The sequence below is a fragment of the Syngnathoides biaculeatus genome, chromosome 2 (assembly GCF_019802595.1).
Source record: "Syngnathoides biaculeatus isolate LvHL_M chromosome 2, ASM1980259v1, whole genome shotgun sequence".
Classification (NCBI taxonomy): Eukaryota; Metazoa; Chordata; class Actinopteri; order Syngnathiformes; family Syngnathidae; genus Syngnathoides; species Syngnathoides biaculeatus.
This window is the reverse complement of record NC_084641.1, coordinates 32,279,538-32,299,532: the sequence shown is the minus strand read 5'-3', so window position 1 is coordinate 32,299,532 and position 19,995 is coordinate 32,279,538. Positions and strand designations below refer to the sequence as shown.

The following is a 19,995-nucleotide window of genomic DNA, read 5'->3' as shown; positions in this document are numbered from 1 at the left end:
ACAGGACTCTCCTAACTACAAACAGTGTGAAGTAACATCCGAGACTTTCTGCCCACACTCATTTGTGTTGATAGCAATCATCTCTGTCACGCTGACATTTCCATGTATGTATTAATGGGGCAAGCCGCAGCAGTCGGCAATGTCCCTACCGCTTTGACTTTTTTTTTTTTTTTTTAAAGCATGTGACTAAATCCCAGCTCGATTCTTCTTGGCTTCTGATTTGAATATACTGGCAATAAAGTGTGAAACCAGCTAAAATCTCATGGCACAAGTGTGCACACTGTCTTATAACCAGGGATGTCACTGTGTTCAGAATGAATAAATTACATTCAAGCTCATGCTTAACTCAGCATGTCTTTTGCTACGTAACTGCCGGATGCAAAAGATCGCTTCGCGTGCATCCTTTGCTCAAGTTTGATTGCATGAAACCTTGAAGGTGCACGCACTTTCACAGTGTTGCAAGCTCTGCAAAGGCTGGGCCTTCCCCTCCACGAGGCGCCAACATTATTACTTTCAGCATTTGGGTGAAGGAGGCAAATTTCCGACTGCCCACGTCATCCGCATCATCCGCACCGCCCCACACAAATTCACGTTTGTCTTTCTATATATCATATTTTCTGCACTATAAGGCGCACCGAATAGATGCTACAGTAAAGGTTGGGATTACGTCATGCATCCATTAGATGGAGCTGCACTAACGGCTCAATATGGATCCATATAAGGCGCACCTTTGGCTTATGAGAAAATGAAAGACTTTTAGGTGCACCTTATAGTGTGGAAAATACAGTAATCATGCCACATGAAACTTTCAAAATGTATCCCCCACTACAACCTCATTCTCGCTTATTTTTACTTCCACTCTTGAAAAGTTTGCAAATTAAGTTTTTCATGTTATAGGTCACATTAATGGTTAGTGTGTGGTCTCATTTTTCAATACCATAAAATAAAGCATTTGAACAGGAGTATGTTGACATTTTACTTTATTCCTGATAAATTTCAAGCCTCTCTTAAAGGCAATGGCACATACATGTCTTAAGTACATAAATCATAACACAGTCATTGAGTTTATTTTCAGTGCCAAGACTGGTAATGACTGCTCATTAAATTACTTCCTCTGGTAGCCAGCCTCTCCTCGTAGTAATTGACATCCAGTCCCTCCTTTGAACAAGCTCGTCTTTTGCTTTCTGCCTGAAGTTTGCCACAGGAGCCGAGCTACTTACAAGTGGACCAACCTTTCTGTTGCTATAATGAATTGTGCCAAATTAGTCTTGTTTTAGGCCCAATGCGGGAAAAAAAACACTGAACATTTGGAGAAACCATTTAAACGTCAAGTGTCATCCCTATAAACATTCTAAAATATATATAATAATATAATAATAAATAATGTCATGAAAAATACATAACATTATTCACTTCAATGTCTATACATAAAAATAATTATGAGCGGAGATCACGTCATCCATGTGCAAAGTTGCGGAAGTGTCGTTCGACATCCAAGTGGTCGCCATATTGGCTGCACCTCCTGTCTTTGACGTCACCCTGGACATTCGCCATTGAAAACACGCTGTGGCCCCTACTTTGGGAGACAAACACACCCCTTCTGTCGACAAAGCCGGGAAGGCCTAGCCGGCTGGCCTTGTCGGCTGGGGTGGCTCATTTTCGGCGCCAAGGTAGCTTATCACAGTGCCGAGCCGGGCTGCTTTACGGCGTTGTCGTTGCACGCGGCTAAGTGAGCCATTGGCAGCAGCATTGTTCATAACCGTCGCCTTCCGCGAGCCCGACATGGTAGCCTTAACTGGCGAACCGGCATATTGACACATTTAGCACCCCTCTCATACCTACACGGATCTTTTGTTACGTATGAGAGACGGATTACGTGGTCCGCCCAAGCTATTATTTTTTTTTTTTTGTAGCTGTATACACACCTACATGTCATTTGGGACCCACGAAGCTCTCGTTTTTGCACCTGTGGAATCCATTTTTCACGATGAACCGGGTGTCTTGGAAACTTGTGAAGGGTAAATCCATCCTCCCAAGTGTTCGAGCAATATCCAGCAATGCAACAACCTGGCATTTTGTCTAACACAAAGGAACAACAAGCTACTTTCCCGTAGGTAAAACTGTAGAGTCTGCTGGAGGGTGCATGTCTGCTATAAGGTACTGGGAAAGTTTCTAAATGTATCATAAAAGTACATGGAAATGCAGGTAGGATGATGCCCTCTTTTCAAAATACATTAACACTAGATGCATTGTTTTTCTATGCAGCATACACCTTCAATGCATATTTCTCTAGCGCTTTCACCAATTGATTGAGTCGTGTTAATGAGCTGAACTGTAAAGCCATAATTGGGTTCTGCACTGGATCGATCTTTCAGGACAAGGCCGATTAAATCCGAGGGATGCAAATGTCACATGTGGCACCTTTCAGCTCCTCACTGGAGGCTATTTGTTTTCATCAGCAAAGCTTTGAAAAGTTGCCCTTTTTCCTGATTTACTGTGTTTGCCTTGTTAAGTTGTTTTCACAGAATAAAACCCCTCTCCATTGGGGTACAAAAGATCTCGGCATGGCTTTCTATGCACAGTGCATATTATCAGCCACAACCTCAATAGCTGTTATCTTCAAAGGTAATAATGAAAAAGTCAGGTCTTCATTATGGCAGGCCAGAAAGACAGTTTTATTTATTTTCACTTCTGTTTGCAGAGCTAAAACAGTTAATGTTCGTGTGTCGCTCCAGTGGGTTGCACACCAATTCCCCACCCCCCATCACGTCTGCTTCTTAATCTCTAATGGTGATTAACGAAGCCTGTGTATGTATTGGCAGCACCATGTTATTGGTATACTGACGGGGGTTGTTAAGATGGATAACCATGCAAGTGTGAGTGTGGACTGAATGTGTACTGTTTAGCAGTGAAATCAATTGATTAGTGTGTCTGTTCAGCGGTGAAAATTAATTTATGGAAAAGCACTTAAATTAAGACTGGAGATTTTAAGTGTATCTATGTTTTCGTGTGCTTTCTGGTGTTGAGAGAACAATAGAATCCAGTGAATTGTAATTTGTTTGCTTTGTTGGCTCCCTGTGGATGCTATTGTGTATTTACGCCTACTGGTTTGCCAGTGGTTGCCAGTAGGAACGAAACAAATTATGATACTTACCTGGTGGAGGGTTTTTTCTGTGTGGATGTGGAAAGAGGATCTGTACAATCCAAAGTGCCCTACGGAATGACTTTTTTTATGGATTAGTTGAAAAATAGCGTGTTGCGGTCAAATTAAAATATTTGGCTGGATATGTAAAATGTAATGTAAAATGTAAATCCCGTGTTGATAGGTTATCTTTCATATGGCTGCAAACTGAAAAGCAACACAAAAAGAAATCCATCCATCCATTTTCTAACATGATTATCCTCACAAAAGTCGCAGGAGTCCTGGAGCCTATCGCAGCTATCGACAGGTACATCTTGAACTAGTTGCCACCACTCACAGAAAAAGAAATCCGGATTTAAAGAAAACAATCTCATCACAGCAGGAGTAGCAAGCAATATATCATGCATCTTTAAAAGTGTCATAGTACTCAATGCCTCTCTTAGTCTGGAGACCACATTTTGAAGGCCTTGGTCTTGTCTCATACTCAATTCCAAAAAGTCTTGGCCTTGTCTCGCTCACGGTCTAGCTGCTTTTCCATCGAGACCAGCACTGATCTGATATTCAACTTCAATAATAATAATAAGCACGTGGTAATTCATTTGAGATTTTTTGTATGTGCTTTGAAAGAGTTGTAGAAAGATTTATTTAAAAGAAATATAAAATTAAAGAGAAAATACTCTTGAACTGTTCAATCTTGTCATCGTTTTTAAAATTGATTTTAATAATCTCTGTCTTGTCACACTCAATTTTTCTCAATCTTGTGGTTGACTCAGTCTCGACTCCCAAAAATCTTTGGCTTGGTGGGTTATATTTGAGTCTTAATCATTGGGAATAAACAAGTTTATTTGTGTGACTGCCACTTTAAAGTATAACTATCTACACACCTAGACATAAATATTGGAAGATGTTTTTTTCCACGTTTTCCTTATTTTAGCAATGAATAATGCATGACACTTAGACGAATTTAGGTCTCAGGCAGCAGGTGGGTTTCTACGAAAGTATACCTCCTGCCATTCTTGGTTTTTCTGAATGAGTTCATTTGTATTTTATCAAGACATGCTCAGTCAGTTCGAAAGGTAAATTGTTGTCAGGAAATTGATGCGTGTATGCACATATAGGAGATGGTTCGCCGCGGTGAAATCCTCGATGACAACATGGAGGATGAGTTTTATCTTCGTCGGCTGGATGCTGGTCTGTTTGTTCTTCAGTCCATTTGCTACATAATGGTGGAGATCAGCAACTCAGGATTATCACAGGTACAGTAATCCTCCAAAAGCCTTATTTCCCCACCTAAAAAGATAACATGGATTTAGAGGTCCCATATTTTGGCAAGTTACCTCTAGGGTTGGGCATCATTTGAATTTAAGATATTCGGATTTCTTTTTCGTAGTTGGATTACGGTTCCAAACGATTCTCGGTTCCAGTTCTTTTAGGGGGCTTGGTCAGAAACATCTGGATGGTTAAAATGAAGGTTCTCCAAATTATGAACATCCACTTTCTTAGCAGCCCGCAGCAGAGACTATAATGAGCATTTGCAGTTCTTTATGATCACTCTCAATATAAAATCTGTGAACTTAAAGGCAATGCTTGTGGAATTAACCCCAAATGACTTAATATTCCTTAATGTTTCAGCTAAAAGTGAAATAATAGTATACGTTTTTAAAATAGTTTTAACTTTAATTTTGTTTCACACACCCAGTAGAGTTGAGAGTTGACTTCACTGATATCATGGTTAAAACAACATATCGTACCCCATACTCTGTTTCATCACATCAAGGGGTTTATATGTACAAGTTTTTACTTGACTTCTTTTTTGATCTTCTAGCCTTTTATTTTGAAGGGTGCACATTGGAAGTCAGTATTTTGGCCCAAAAATTAACCTCACATGGCACCTGTGATTGTTTTTTTATTTTTATTTTTTAAAGTGGATGTAACCAAAAGCTATAAAAGGCTGATTCCTTTCCTTATATCCCTATAATCTTATTTCAAGTGTTGGACTGAGGCAACTGGTCATTCATGTTAACAAAGTTGAGATACACCTGGCATAAGTACGTCATTGTGCCCGTTCTTCCTCACTGGTTTACGCCGCACCTTCCTATGCTTTTTGCCACTTCTTCACGGTTGGAGGACTAGGCATCGAAACTGGGAACCGAAATCTTTAGGTTTGAATGGTTCTGGTGAGTAGCAACACGGAAAGCATCGTTTATTCTCACTTTGGAGCTGCCACTCCATCACCAAACAGTCAAATTACTGTCGTAAATAGAGCATTTTTTTCCCAAAACATGCCCTTTGTACACCTGCATATTGGAAACTCTGGGCCAATAAAACAAACATACTAAAGCAATTACTACTTACTACTTTCGTTTTTGGGCCCAATAAATGCCTTGTAACAAATGTAAATTCCTCATCCCGGTATCAGTCACTTTACTCATGAATAGTCTTCTAGACAGCAATTATGACATTGGTTGTTTAAATCTGTCACTTGGTTCTAAAATCAAACAGGCTTGATTGATAGTACCTCTAGATTTAGTTTGTAATGTTTAAAAGATAATTGTTATTGCATTCAGGACTACAAATGGTGGTTAAGAGAAGTTTGATTGGCATCTCTCCCGTGAAGGCGTCCCTAGAACTCAAAGTTTAGGAACCCCGAATGAAGCAGATTGCCAAACGCTACCAGTTGACAGCTTCACTGAACATTTGCCAGGTTCCAATCATCCGAAGCTAAAGTATGCTAACATCTTTCGTGTGGAAATGGCAGCTCTTCGCCCAACCAAACTGCATTTTAGGGGTGGAGAAACTCTATATGGGGATGATATTTGTTTTTATTGTGATGTCGCAATTTGGAAAAATTTTGAACTGCTGGGTCATCGAGCAATTTTTCTCACATCTCACAAGAGATTAACTAATTTCACACTTTATGGGTGAGAAGATGACACTCAAGTGAATTTGAGTCAGTTTTCCATAATCCGGCACCTTTAAATTTTTATTGAGCTCAAGTACTTCAAGTTGCCTTTCATTTACATTTCATTGCCACCTTTTAAGGTCTGAACATCGCCTTTACCAGTCGTTGTATTTGAGAACCTTTCCGCTTGTCTGTTTGAATTTAGCTGCAGCAGAGAGTTCATCAAATTCTCAACATAAGAGGAGGCTCGGTCAAAGCCGTGCGTCACATCATGAGAGGTGAGCCATTATGTCTGTGGCCTGCAGCGACACCAAAAAAGAAATTCCTCATAAAATTAGCGGTTTCAAAGACATTTCTAGGATCTTTCTTCATTGTATTGACCAAGTCAATCTTCATTTTCATTGTTATATATATTACTGTATTCAGTTCAGCCTAGTCAGATGAATAGGATGGCATAAATTTAGTCAAACCTCTGCATTTTCAGCTTTGTTCTGTATTTGAATGTAGTAATATTTTGCACTGATGCTTCACGAAATATGTATAGGCTTATTGAAGTGGTCAGATTACTTTTTTAATCAATCAACTCTTATAACCACCCACATGATCTACAGTGCCAATTAAAAGTAAGGAAAGAGAGTAAATGTAAGAAGTATTGACCATTTCCAAAGTTCTGATTACTTTTTGCACATTTATTATATTTAAATGCTTTAGATCATCCTACAAATTTTGGTTATGTGCCAAGACAGCCCATGTTTTTTTTTTTTTTTTCATAAAATGCAGTTCCTAAATGATTTTGTTTATTAAGAAAAAGAACTCCAAACTCTATGACACTATTTGAAAATTTTAATTGGCGTTGTGAACAGAAGTTAGGGAGTCTTTGCCACACATACATGTTTTTTGCTCTGCTGAGTGTCTATGAAAAAGCTTTTTAGGGGTTATGTCCGATGCTTGAAATTATATTTAAGTGTATTGAGATCATAGATAATGATATATTTATGGATTAAACTAATAATAGACGCATTCAAAAAATTAAGAGGAGCTGTGAAAGATCTACCGACACCTAAAAGCATGATTTTTTTTTTTTTTTGTATGTTTTTATTGAAAAAAAAAATGGTAGTCGGAATGGACTCATCCGTTTTTGCATCACACGTGATGATGTTGTCGTATATGGATTTTTGCATCTCCTGCCATGTCTTGGAGAAGTACCAGGAAGTGACGATTTTTTGCAGTGGTGGGGTTGATTTATACCTATTGTACCAGTGAAAAATTGTTTTTTCATTGTGTTAGCCAAAATGCTGGCTTATCGTATTGCTGGATTTTGCTCAAACACTCGGGAGGATGCATTTACTCTTCATATGTTTTTGAAAAGACCCAGTTCGTCATTAAGAATGGATTGCACAGGTGCAAAGAACGAGAGCTTTGTGGGTTTTAAATGACAGGTAGGTGTGTATAGAGCTGCTAAAAAAAATAATGGTTGGGGGAGACTGATTTCTTTCACAGTTTATAGCATATGTTACGTGTGAATTTAGAATAAATCCCCTTGGTCAAACCGGCAAAATATAACAAAGCACTTGTATTGCGTTCAGACAATTTAATCACACACAGTACAATACAACACAAAACAATAAAATAGAAGTTAAAAGACAGTTTAGTAGCGTGTAACGCGAGATAACTAGCTAACTAGACGTATAGTCACCAAACTCAAAAAACTTCTCCAAATGCGGCAGCAATAAACAGCTCAGTCGGCGTCCGGCAGAACGTAACAAAAGATCAGCGTCATATCGGTAGTGTCCGTTTACTTGTTTGTTAGCGGCAGGATGACTAAAAAGATTCGACGATATAATCCTTCTCTCAGAACGTAACAAAAAAGCCGCGTCATATAGCCATTTGCCGCAGTTAGCTGCCGTTTCACCCGACGCGGAGGTGAGTCGGGTCGGGAGGCTGGCTGGCCCATGTTGTCAAAGGGGAGGACAAAGGAGCTCTCCTCCCCACTGGCTGCCAGTGTCTGGGCATCCCTGAAGTAGTTACTTCGCCCGGCATGGGTCCTCCTGAGTAAGCTACATAAGTCGTTTTTAATGTTTGATTGGGTTCCTCGTCGTCCTCGTCCATCTGTCGGGGAGTCTGTCAGTTAGGAGTGATCCGCATATCATCTAATATCGCTCAAAACGATCGGGTAATATTGCCCCGATCACTTTACTTCCTTCTGAGGTGTTCTCTTCTTCAAAAAAGAGCGTTAGTGTCAGAATGGGCATCGGAAAAATTTAAAATCTCTCTTGTTCATCTGCCTTAGCAGGTGCCACAGCGTCTTCTCAATGGCGACTGTCCCCGTGTGACATCTGCAAATGATGTTGCAGGCAATATGGCTGCGACTGGGATGTCGAGTGAGACTTACGCAATTTTGCACAGGAATGACACGCTCTTCGCTCATTTTTTTTTTCATATAGACATTGAAGTGTATGATATTATATGTAGTTTTCATAATATCTATTTTAAAATGTATCTATAGATGTCAGTAGCCCTTTAAATACTGTGCAATTCGTGCCAGGGCTTGCCTCTCCCTCATAAATAGCTTTGGTATAGAGCTTTTTTTACCTTTTTAAAATTAAGAGTATTATTTATGTAAAGAAACGCAAAGACAGTTTTGGCCGAAATCACTCAAACAAGGGCATGAGAGCACTACTCAAAACAAGGAAAGCTTTCTTTTACAAAAAGCAACTTGTCTCCTCCCCGTGCTGCCACAATTGTGACTATTCTGAGCTCACCAATCAACAGACGGCGGAGTGTGAAAGAGAAATGCGGTCGGGCCTGCAGCCAGGAGCCATGTTTGTTTTTTCACTGTGTCATCTGTCGTTCCTATATCATCGTGTGATAAAGCTGAAGAGGCTCCACTCACACCCACTCTGGCCCTCGAGCATGTAGCCGTGTAGATAGAGCCATCCGTCACGCATGCTGGTGCCAACACCATGGCGGTGGTCCAGTTGTCATTGTGTGGGGAAATGTTACATTTGCCTCTGATTGCATCTTTGCATCAAAGCAGCGTGTGTTTGTGTGTGGAAGTTTGTTCTCAAGTGTGTCTACATATTTATGTGTACTGGATTGTTGTCACACTTCATTCTTTTTACGTTATCAAACCTGTCTGGAACAATATCTTTAGTATACATTGAAATATTTTTTTCCTGGCAACCGTCAGCTTTATGCCAACAAGCGGTAACCTTAAAGTGCCACTGACATGCCTCTATACATTTTAATTTAGATCTTGTTATGAAAACTACATATATTATACACTTAAATGTCCATATGAAAAAAAAAAATGAGCGAAGAGCGTGTCATTCCTCCGCAAATTGCGCAAGTCTCACTTGATATCCCAGTCGCAGCCATATTGCCTGCAACGTCATTTGCAGATGTCACACAGGGACAGTCGCCATTGAGAAGATGCTGTGCCACCTGCTATGGGAGATGAACAAGAAAGATTTGCAGGATTTTCCGACACCCCTTCTGACACGGAAGCTCTTTTCGAAGAAGAGAACATCTCACAATCGAGTGAAGTGACCGGGACCATATTACCCTATCGTTTTGACCCATATTTAGATGATATGTCGATCACTTCTAACTAACAACAGACTCCCCGACAGAGGAGGAACCCGATAAAATATTCAAAATGACAGGCCTTTAATTGTTCAATTTCGTAACTCTTTAACAAGTCTTGTGTATGTAGCATATTCAGGAGGACCTATGCCGGGCGAAGTACGTATGTCATGTGTGCCCAGAAACCAGTGGCCGGTGTGGGGGGAAAGCTCCTTTTTCCCCACCGCCCAATCCACCTTTGCGTCAAAGATAACGCTGGCGAACAACACAACGCCAGCGAGCGACAACAACGCTGCGGCCGCGCGCATCGACACATTTAACACCCCTGATTTACGTACTTTATGGAGTTATTAAGACGCAGATCTTTTGCTACATTTTCAGATGAAGGATTAAGTCATCGGACGTAGACAGAGCTTTTTATGATTGCTACTTTTAGAGAAGTTGTTCAAATTTCGTGACTATACGTGTAGTTAGCTCGTGTTACACGCTACTAAACAGTGCTTTATTATATGTTCGAGCAAAATCCAGCAATACAACGAAACATGCAGGAAAAAACATCTACTTTCCCCCCAGTAAAACTGGGAGAAACACACGAAGCCGACAGTGTGAGCATCTGGAAAAAATGTCACTTCCTGCTTCTTCTCCAAAACAAATGCCTCGAGAGGATTTTCATGGCGGGAGATACAAAAATCCATATACGACAACATCATGACGGGTGGTGAAAAAACTGATAGGTCCGTTCCGGCTACATTTTTTTCATTAAAAACATGCTAAAAATCATGCTTTACGTGTCTGATTCATGTCAATGTTAGGTATTTTTGTAAAATGCGAGTGGCCTTTGAGTGCGTGCGCGTATTTGCCCTCACCATTTCCATTTCTGTGGCCTTAACCAATCGATGGAAAACTGCAGAATTTTAAGCACTTAACTGAATGCGTCACCTTCTCTTCTGCCCTAAATGGTTTTCGCTTGCTAAATAAGAAGCAGGAGACTTTTTCTATTTGAGAAGGCTCAAGGTTTTTAGCTCATGTCGCAGGATGTGTACTTGAGATAAGCACACAGACACATTTGTATCACAAAATATTTCCTCGGGGAATCGTGTCAGAGGTTTGGCGTAAATACAATCGATTCCAAGTACCAATATAAATGGGACTAAGCCCTACTGAAGCAATAAGGTCTACTGCAATCAATTGTGAGACACAGGTTGATCAGTCAGTTAACTTATTAGGATTTTTTTCTCATAGGGAAGAATGATTATGGATCCTTTAAAAATTCTTAACTGTTATACAAATGTAAAAATGTTGTCTTAGCTATAAAACAGGGGTGTCAAACTCATTTTAGTCATGGGCCTCGTTTTAGTTACGCTTTCCTTGTGATGGCCATTATGACTCAAGCAATGTAAATCTTTCACTTCATTATATTTACACATGATGTATGATGTATGAAATGTATTAACAAGTTTTGAAATCAAGGGTAATGGGTTTTTCAACTATTGTTGAAGTTTGACCACAAAAATGCTTGCAATCTCCCAACATTATCATTTATGATATGACCATTTGAAATTTTGGTCCCGATTTTAATAAAATCATGAAAATTGATACACATGATTTGCCTTCACGGGCCACATAAAATCATGCGACAATCCGGATCGTGCCCCCGGCCTTGAGTTTGACACTTACGCCATAAAGCAATCTTATGTATACTCGAGCAAATTTTTCTCACACAGTGAACACCATTGAAGAGGGAAAATCTCAGGCGGCTCTGTGGTCTTGTTGCGAAAACAGACAATTGCTTTCATACTGGATGTTTTCAACATGATTTTGACTTTAAATCCTTTGATGCTCACCAAGTTAAGGCAGAAACCATACCCAGTAAGACACTGCTTTTTGATGATCAGGTGAAGTAAAGCCCACCAGATGGATGACTTAATATTGCTCAAAAAATGAGCTGGTAACTTGAGTCGAGTTTCTTTTTGTGTGTGATATTTTAGCATTACGGAAGTACAGCACACCAATACCCTGCTCAAAATAAACAATTCAGATGAAATGTTGACATCAGGATTCTTCAGTAATTTTTAAAGTTGACAAAACAGCCAACCACGGACACATGGACAATGCAAATAATAGTGTTGCACTTTTCTGTATTGTACCCTGCCATGTTGCCGTGGCGACTGAATAGAAAAGTGCCAATTAGATCAAGGAAAGGTTTTGAGGGAAAAAATCCTCGCTGAACTTTGTCTACAATTTCATGATGTCACTTTTATCAGTACACTCCCCTATTTTGCAATTATTGAGTCAATTTACATGAACTCAACTCACTGATAAGTCTTCTAACATTCTTTTCATTCCAATGTGCAACTGTATAGTTCTGAGATTCTACTAAATTGCCATTACAACATTTTGTTTGTCTTGCAAAAGCTGCAGATTGCATTGTCTTTGCTTTACTTATTTTATTTTCTGTTGTCTTGTTTTGTTTTTTTTTTTGCTATTTTGGTCTTTCTCGGGGTGGCACGTTGGTACAACTGGTTAGAGCGTTGGCCTCACAGTTTTGAGGAGTGGGTTTCAAATCCGCCTATGTGGAGTTTCCATGTTCCTCCAATGGATGTGTGGGTTTTCGCCGGGCGCTCCAGTTTCCTCTCACATCCCAAAAACATACAGCATTAATTGGACACTCTAAATTGCCCTTAGGTGTGATTGGGAGTGCTACTGTTGTATGTCTCTGTGCCCTGCGATAGGCTGCCAACCAGTTCAATACTTGCATCTCTCTGCCCGATGATATCTGGAAAAGGCTTCAGTACATGCTCTACTTTTCACACCTGTGATGAAAGCTTGTCTTATAAACTATCTAAAGCTCCAGCAGATTTCAACATTCTAAACTGTCATACAAGTGTCCTCTTTTTTCCATGACACCACTAGTTGAGCTGATATACAGTATAAACCAAAATGTAATGCATTTGGCTTCATCTTTACAAGAACCAATTTGCTTCTTAAAATGAGAATTTATGTGCTTATTTTTTCCCCTTTTGTGTGTACCAAGTCAACCATAACATTGATGTGTTTCTTCACCCTCCCTGCAGAGCTGGATGTCAATGTGGTAAATGCGTGAATGCTGTCATCTTCAAGATGTCACCTCTATGAAACCTCTCACCTGTGTGTGCCTCATTTGCAGAGTACGCAGAGAGCATCGGGGATGGCAAGAGTGAGGAGTACAAAGAGGCAGAGCGCAAGAGGATCATGGACCTTTTAGAAAACTTTTAATGTAGTTTTCTCCCTCATATGCACGCCACTCACAGACACACACACACACCGAATTTTGTTGTATTGGAATCAAGGTTTGCCGTGATGTATGACATACTGTACATGGGCTCTATTTTTTCTGTAACATTTTGATTTTGATATGGTTTATGTTTAAAGCATTGCTACAGTCAAAACCTTTCTCTTTTGGGTTTGAAGGTTGTTTTTTTTTTTGTTTTTTTTTCATATGCAGCCAGCCCAAAACGTGTATCTTTAGTTAAGGCAAACCTAACCAAAAAAGATTTCTTTGGCTATGAATCATATTTGTACCACACGTCTAAGAGTAAAACAATACCACTCAATACTTTTCTTTTACTTTGACATCCATGGTGTGGAATTCTCTCTGAACTGGAAATTTCTGTGTAACTATCTCATTCCCACTGTCAAACAAAACAAAATCACTCTCTGAACATAACACCAAAATCCAAGGTCTCATTTTCAACCTTTAAACCCCCCCCCCTTTTTTTTTTTTTTTTACTGCCCTATGTTTTGGATTTAAGTTGAAAATATTTTACGATAAAGCATTTGGTAATAAAATCCTGACTGTGTGTTTGCTTTTTTAAAGAATGCCACAGTGAGTCTAAGATTGTCAAGGATTCTCATTAAACCTGCACAGATGGGAACAACAAAATGTACCTGCTGCTCTTTTGCAAGAAGGACAAAAGTGCCATTAAAAAAAGGAAGACATGCTTGCACCTTTTTTTTTTTATTCATTTGAACATCTCCACGGTTTCCCTTGCACAAGGCGCACATTACACCTCGAGTGTATTCACAAGCTAAACCTTCATGTCATTCTTTATATGCTGCATGTGTCTCTCTCTTCTGTCTACACACACTTGGTGGTTGCATGGACTTTTCAATTGGATGCTTTGAATAATTTTTTGTCTCCAATCCATCCATTCATTTTCTAGAGCGGTTGTCCTTAGTTGGTTAATGGCACCTATCATTAAATCATTATGGACGTTCAACTATCTATAAATTGCAAAGTTAAAAAAAATCAGCAACCATGTCTCTGTTTACAAGAAGACCCTTTCACAGGCTGTCAAGGTAATGTCAAAGCAACAGTAGGCGCTGCAACATTCAAATGAATAACTAATCAGCAGCCATTACAAGGAAAAAGGCAATACTCTTCTAGTGGTTAGCATGTCTGCCTCGGTTAATGAGGTCCAGGGTTCAAGTCTGAGTTCCAGCCTCGGTGTCTGACGTTACAAAAAAAATGTATGGTAACTTGATTGATGACTTGAAATTGTCCATGGTTGGGATTGAGTGTTTGCCTCTCTAAGTGGCCTGCTATTGGCTGTTGACCAGTCCAGGAAGCGACATGCCTCTCACCCAAAGTCAGTTGGGAGAGGCTTCAGCTCACTCGTCACCCTAATGAGCACAAGTGCTGTCGAAATTAAATCCAAGTACAGGAACAACTAAACAAATTAAATATGGAGAAATCATAAACATGGAGTGACTATCACACTGAAAACAAATCGGTCGTTGGGTAGGTAAATTGACAAATATGTGAGTGGAGTCAGTGAATTGAAACCTCGCTTTTTGTGGAGGAGATAAATATTTGATCTGAATTACAAATACAAAAATGGGAAGTGTTCACTGAATACATAGGATATGTGCTGTCTTCGCACACACCCACACTCATCATGGGAAAAACAAAAAGACCTGATTTGCATATTATATTGGCAGAAGAGGCCATCGTGCATCTCTTATCACTGATTACGACAGCATCGTCTTCAACAGCAATTTCACAGCTGATGAGAGAGCGAATAATTGTGTTTCCAAAAGGGTGAGTGCAAACACGGTGCAAAGCAGAAACACTGTTGGCCTCCTTCCTTTTCAGTGAGACGCAGACAAGGAAAGGTCCTATTGAGTTGCAAGATAGGATGTAAAGCGTGGACCTAAACACCACCAATCCTAAAAACTCTTGGCCCAAGTGATTTTAATGCTGCATGCTTCTCTTAAACTTGCAATTCCCTCAAAAACAATTTGGTAATGCCGAGAGATGCTGTCGCAGAGTCAAAATGCCAAACAAAGAAAGAAAGTGAATGAAAGATTGCAACATTGGTTGATATGGCCAATATCAAATATTCTTTCAAGACTTGGCTTATCAATTCAATATCCAACTGCATTGTTTACATGCTGTTGATTGGATTCAGCTCTACTGCACTGTATCTGTTATTGAAAATTAAGACCATTTGGAGGGGTGGGGATTTTTGCCCCTGCTCTTATGGCCTATTCATCATTTGACTCAATGAAGTACACACATAGATGTATGGATCCCCGTCCCCACAAACCGTCGCGGTCTAAATCTACACACAAGATCAGGGAAGTGTATGCAAAGAGGAAAGCACAGCTCAATCAAGCGTTTCTCCATAGTTGAATGTGTATTTCAGCACCAGGGACAGCAACAAGGAAAAGCAGCACTTCGGAATACAGTAATTCACTCTCAGCATGCACACATTTTGCAGTAGTTTTGTGTGTGCCTCTTTCACAGCATTCACAATCCTTTCTCGAAGCACTGTTTGTGATGCACCATGTCATTCACGTAAATACTCCAGTAGCATTCACACAAGCTGCTATTCGGTCAAGTCATGGCTTTGACACGCAAGCGCAAACTTGCGATGCGAACGCTGTACTGTTTAATGACATGAACTCAACTCGCTCCAAAACAAATAACGGGTGGCAGATAGTAAGCACTTCATTGGAAAAGTGTCTTCAGGTTGTTTATTCCCACTCTTAAGTTGAAGTTTGCTGTCAAAGTAAACATGAAAATAAAATGTGTATTCAAAATCAAAACACAAAAACAAAAAACACAGCTTTAGCTTATACGTCTGCTACCTTAATGCATCATGGGAAGCACCATATAGCATTCAGGTAACCATGTTATTACCCTTAAGCCATTATATTTGAACATAAAGGCTGAAGCCAGACTTCCATCCATCCATCCATGCATTTTCTTTGCCACTTATCCTCACGAGGGTCGCGGGGAGTAAACCCTGAACTGGTTGCCAGCCAGTCGCAGGGGACATAGAGACAAACAGCCGCACTCACAATCACACCTCGGGGCAATTTAAAGTGTCCAATTAATGTTGCATGTTTTTGGGATGCGGGAGGAAATCGGGGTGCCTGGAGAAAACATTTAAACTCCACACATGTGGGTCCGGGATTGAACCAGGGACCTCAGAACTCTGAGGCCAATGCTTTACCAGCTGAACCACCGTGCCACCCTGAAGCCAGACTTAGTCAGATGTGGGGGGAAAAAACACCTCGTAAGACCATTGATTGACCATTGAACCAAAACAGCTGAATTTTCCATTTTATTATTATACTGTCTTTTCCCCCCAATGTGGAATACTACAGCGTGCCTATTTTCATTCATCCATCCATGCATCCATTTTCTTAGCCAATTATCCTCACAAGGGTCACAGGGAGTGCTGGAGCCTATCCCAGCTGTCACCGGGCTGGAGGCAGGGGACACCCTGAATTGGTTGCCAGCCAAATCCAGGGCACATGGAGACAAACAACCAAACTCACAATCACACCTCGGCGCAATTTAAAGCGTCCAATTAATGTTGTATGTTTATGGGATGTGAGAGGAAACTGGAGTGCCCAGAGGCCACGCAGGGACAGGGAGAACATGCACACTCCGCACAGGCAGGTCCAGGATTAAACCTGTCACCTTAGAATTGTGAAGCCAATGCATTCCAGCTGAGCCACCACGCCGGCTGCCCATTTCCCTCCTTAAAATATACATCACCAAAAAAAAAAAAAAAAAAAATCAGAGAATGGTGTAACAAACCATTGCCTTTCACTTCACTTGGTTTAGAGACTTGAGACATGGGTGTTTTGAGTTACGAACATTGTTATGAAATTAATTCCATTTGTACCTGACTAAAGAAAACCCCGTTTTTGTGTTGATGAACAGTTTTGTTTTACACGAAAGGATTATTTTTGATTTGCATAATGGTAGTAGAAGTAACAAAGATGTTTTTTTTTTTCAAGTTTTCCCAAATATTTATTTTGTTTTTTTGTGAACTAAAGTGGGGATGGGTACAGTCTACCTGATTTCTTTTGTTTTTTGTCTTTGTGCTTCTTTCTTTTCCCATCCTACCACTGAAGCTAAGTGATATAATTAATTGTCTCTATTTAATGAATGCTGACGCTCCCACTCAGTGAGCCACATGCGCCCCGTGACGTCTCCTTCCACCGCAGAAAATAGATCCAAGCGCCAGGCAGGCGCCAGGCGGACAAGAGTCAGTCATTCACGGCCGGGTGAGCTGCCTGAAGGAAGACCGCGCTCCCCTTCGTGTATCTCGCCCCACGTTCACTTCCACACCACGACCAGTAACCCCACTCCCTCCCCGTGGATTAAACAGCAGGAGGTGGAGAGCCTCCTCCCCATGTGAGCAGGAGAAAAAGACAGACACGACAAGAAGCGCAATGGGAGCCTTCAGGGTGCTGCTGGGGGCTTTGCACTACGCGGGGCTGTGCGTCTCCACCAGGCACGCCGGACACGGACACGCCGAGAACCACATCAGCGGACACGGTAGGTGTTTGCGGACACACCCGCATCGGGCTCGGAAGCTTTCCTGGGGTCATGGAGCCGTCCACTCCCACGCGTGAAACACCCGGCACATGGTAGTTAGTAGTGATGGGCCCACAAAAATAAATAACAAACAGAAAACAACAACAACAACAAACAAGATGTTTGCTTTTGTTGCTACAACAAAACTAAGTGGATCCTCACAATCGATACTTAAAAATAAAAAGTCTGTCCTGACAAAATAATACAGTCCTCCGTTTTGAGTGTTTCTGTCTATTGACAACATGCCATTTATCGTTGTTGTGCATTATGAAGTAAACCATTCTGAGATCCGGTTCTGTAAAGTGCATTTAAAAAAAAGAAAAGAACAAAAACCCAAAACACGCAGTAACGCAAAATGGCAAGTCCTGCAACAACACGCGTGAAGCACACACTGCAGAGACACATTTGCACATTTGAAGAATTTGTGGTTGGAGTCACCGCCCCGAAAGCGAAAATAAATACATTGTAAAAAATGAAAAAGACAGGTGTTTATTCCAGTACTTATTTGTATGATTTATCCCCCCCTCACACAAATACATTTTTGAGGCACTATATATAGTATAGTATATATATATATATATATATATATTTTTTTTTTTTTGTACCATGGAGATTTGTATATTTTATCACCTTTTATTGGGTGGCAACAAGCCCGGTGTTTACCCTATCTCTCGGACAAAGTCAGCTGGGAGATGCTCCATGACCTGTAAGGATATGTATGTGGAGTTGAAAAGGGATTGATATATTTTATGGGTGGCACGGTGGAGCAGCTGTAGAGCGTTGGCATCACAGTTCTGAGGTCCAGGGTTCAATCCCGGCCCCGCCCGTGTGGAGTTTAGATGTTCTTCCTGTGCCTGCGTGGGTTTTCTCCGGGCACTCCGGTTTCCTCCCACGTTCCAAAAATCATGCTTTAACTAGACACTCTAAATTGCCTATAGGTATGATTGTGAGTGTGACTGTTGTGTGTCTCCGTGTGCCCCGTGATTGGCTGGCAACCAGTTCAGAGTGTACCCTTCCTCCTGACCAATGACAGTTGGGACTGGCTCAAGCACTCATGTGACCCTTGTGAGAATAAGTGGTTTAGAAAGTGCATGGATAGATGATATATTTTATCATTAATTTAATATTCATATTATGCCAGTGTATTACGATCCTTAACTATCCAGGATGCGGGGTACACCTTGAACTGGTCGCCAGCCAATCACAGGGCACATGGAGACAGACAACAGTCACACTGACAATCACACCAAGGGGCAATTTAGAGTGTTCAATTATTGTTGCATGTTTTTGGGATGTGGGAGGAAACCGGAGTGCCCAGAGAAAACCCACACAGGCACGGGAGAACATGCAAACGCCACACAGGTGGGGCTAGGATCGAACCTGGGTCCTCAGAACTGTGAGGCCAACGCTTTACCAGCTGAATCACCGTGCCGCCAATCCTTAACTAGTATCTGTTAATACATTGTAGACACCGATGACATAACATTTCCATCAAATTCTCATAACAAATTGCACAAATCAAGCAAAGATATTTTACAGGAGGCGTTTTTCCTATGAAGTAAATTCCATTTAGACACTTGAGTGAAAAACTCACTCACAGGAGAATCAGCTGCCCCATGCCTTGCTAAAAGCATCTTGGCAGTCCTCAGGACATGATCGGGCCAGTTCAACCTGAATATTGTCCATGTGCAACTATTCTTTCCTGCAACCTTCTAACCCGTCATCACAGATTAATTCCCATATGGATTTCAGCAAAAGTACAGCCTGCGGGCCCCATTCTGGCCATCCGCAGGCTTTTACCGGCCCTAGCAGCCTTCATAAAGTACAAGTAAAACGTAAAGTACGCGCTACTTTTAGAGATAGAGATATTGCTGCTGTTATTAGTGACTTTTCTGACAATTCTCGCAACAAAATTTTCAAAACAAGCAATGGTGCCAACACCTACTGTGGACATTCCTATTTCCTGTGCATTGTCCTGAGTTAAGATCAGTTTTTGGTTTGTGTTCATTAATGGGTTTTTTTGGACAATGGAAATGAACAATGACTGAATGAATTTGATTTGTTTTACTCCATGTAGTATTCGAAAATTATAATTCACCAAATGAGAGGTCCAATTAGGTTATTTGAAAACTGAACCGGTGACAGCCGGGCACATTCCGAATGACGAGCAGTCTTCAGCGTGAGCGATGTCTGCCTAAGTACTGCCGTTCTTCTATGACTGACAGCATTTTTTTTTTGTTCTGTCCGAGCGCCGCAGCCGCTCTCCTATTCGTCAGGCTGAGCTGACACAAGATGGAAGTTAGTATTCTTGTATTGTGTCTGAACATCTTCCCCTGTAGCTCTGATCCACCCGCTCCCCTATGCTGTCTTTCTCAAGTGTTTACACATCTGTAACAACCAAATAATGTAAAAAAAGGTCGCTTTGCAGATCTAAACTGAACAGAACTGTGATACAGCTGAGGTTCATTGTATTCAACCCCCCCAAAA

The 19,995-nt window shown here is 40.8% G+C and overlaps 2 protein-coding genes across 3 annotated transcripts in view; both read left to right on the top strand.

The window, feature by feature from the left end:
- Window positions 1-13,061, top strand: part of ctnnbl1 (catenin, beta like 1) — a 67,094-nt gene extending 54,033 nt beyond the window's left edge. The window contains exons 14-16 of the mRNA XM_061801136.1: window positions 4,261-4,398; window positions 6,250-6,322; window positions 12,796-13,061. Coding sequence (XP_061657120.1) covers window positions 4,261-4,398; window positions 6,250-6,322; window positions 12,796-12,884 — 300 coding nt within the window. The 3' untranslated portion in view covers window positions 12,885-13,061. The remainder of the gene's footprint in view (window positions 1-4,260; window positions 4,399-6,249; window positions 6,323-12,795) is intronic.
- A 4,110-nt stretch (window positions 13,062-17,171) lies between these two features.
- LOC133490705 (V-set and transmembrane domain-containing protein 2-like protein) overlaps window positions 17,172-19,995 on the top strand; it is a 48,720-nt gene continuing 45,896 nt past the window's right edge. For both annotated transcript variants that reach the window (XM_061801127.1, XM_061801116.1), the window contains exon 1: window positions 17,172-17,469. In XM_061801127.1, coding sequence (XP_061657111.1) covers window positions 17,364-17,469 — 106 coding nt within the window. In that variant the 5' untranslated portion in view covers window positions 17,172-17,363. The remainder of the gene's footprint in view (window positions 17,470-19,995) is intronic.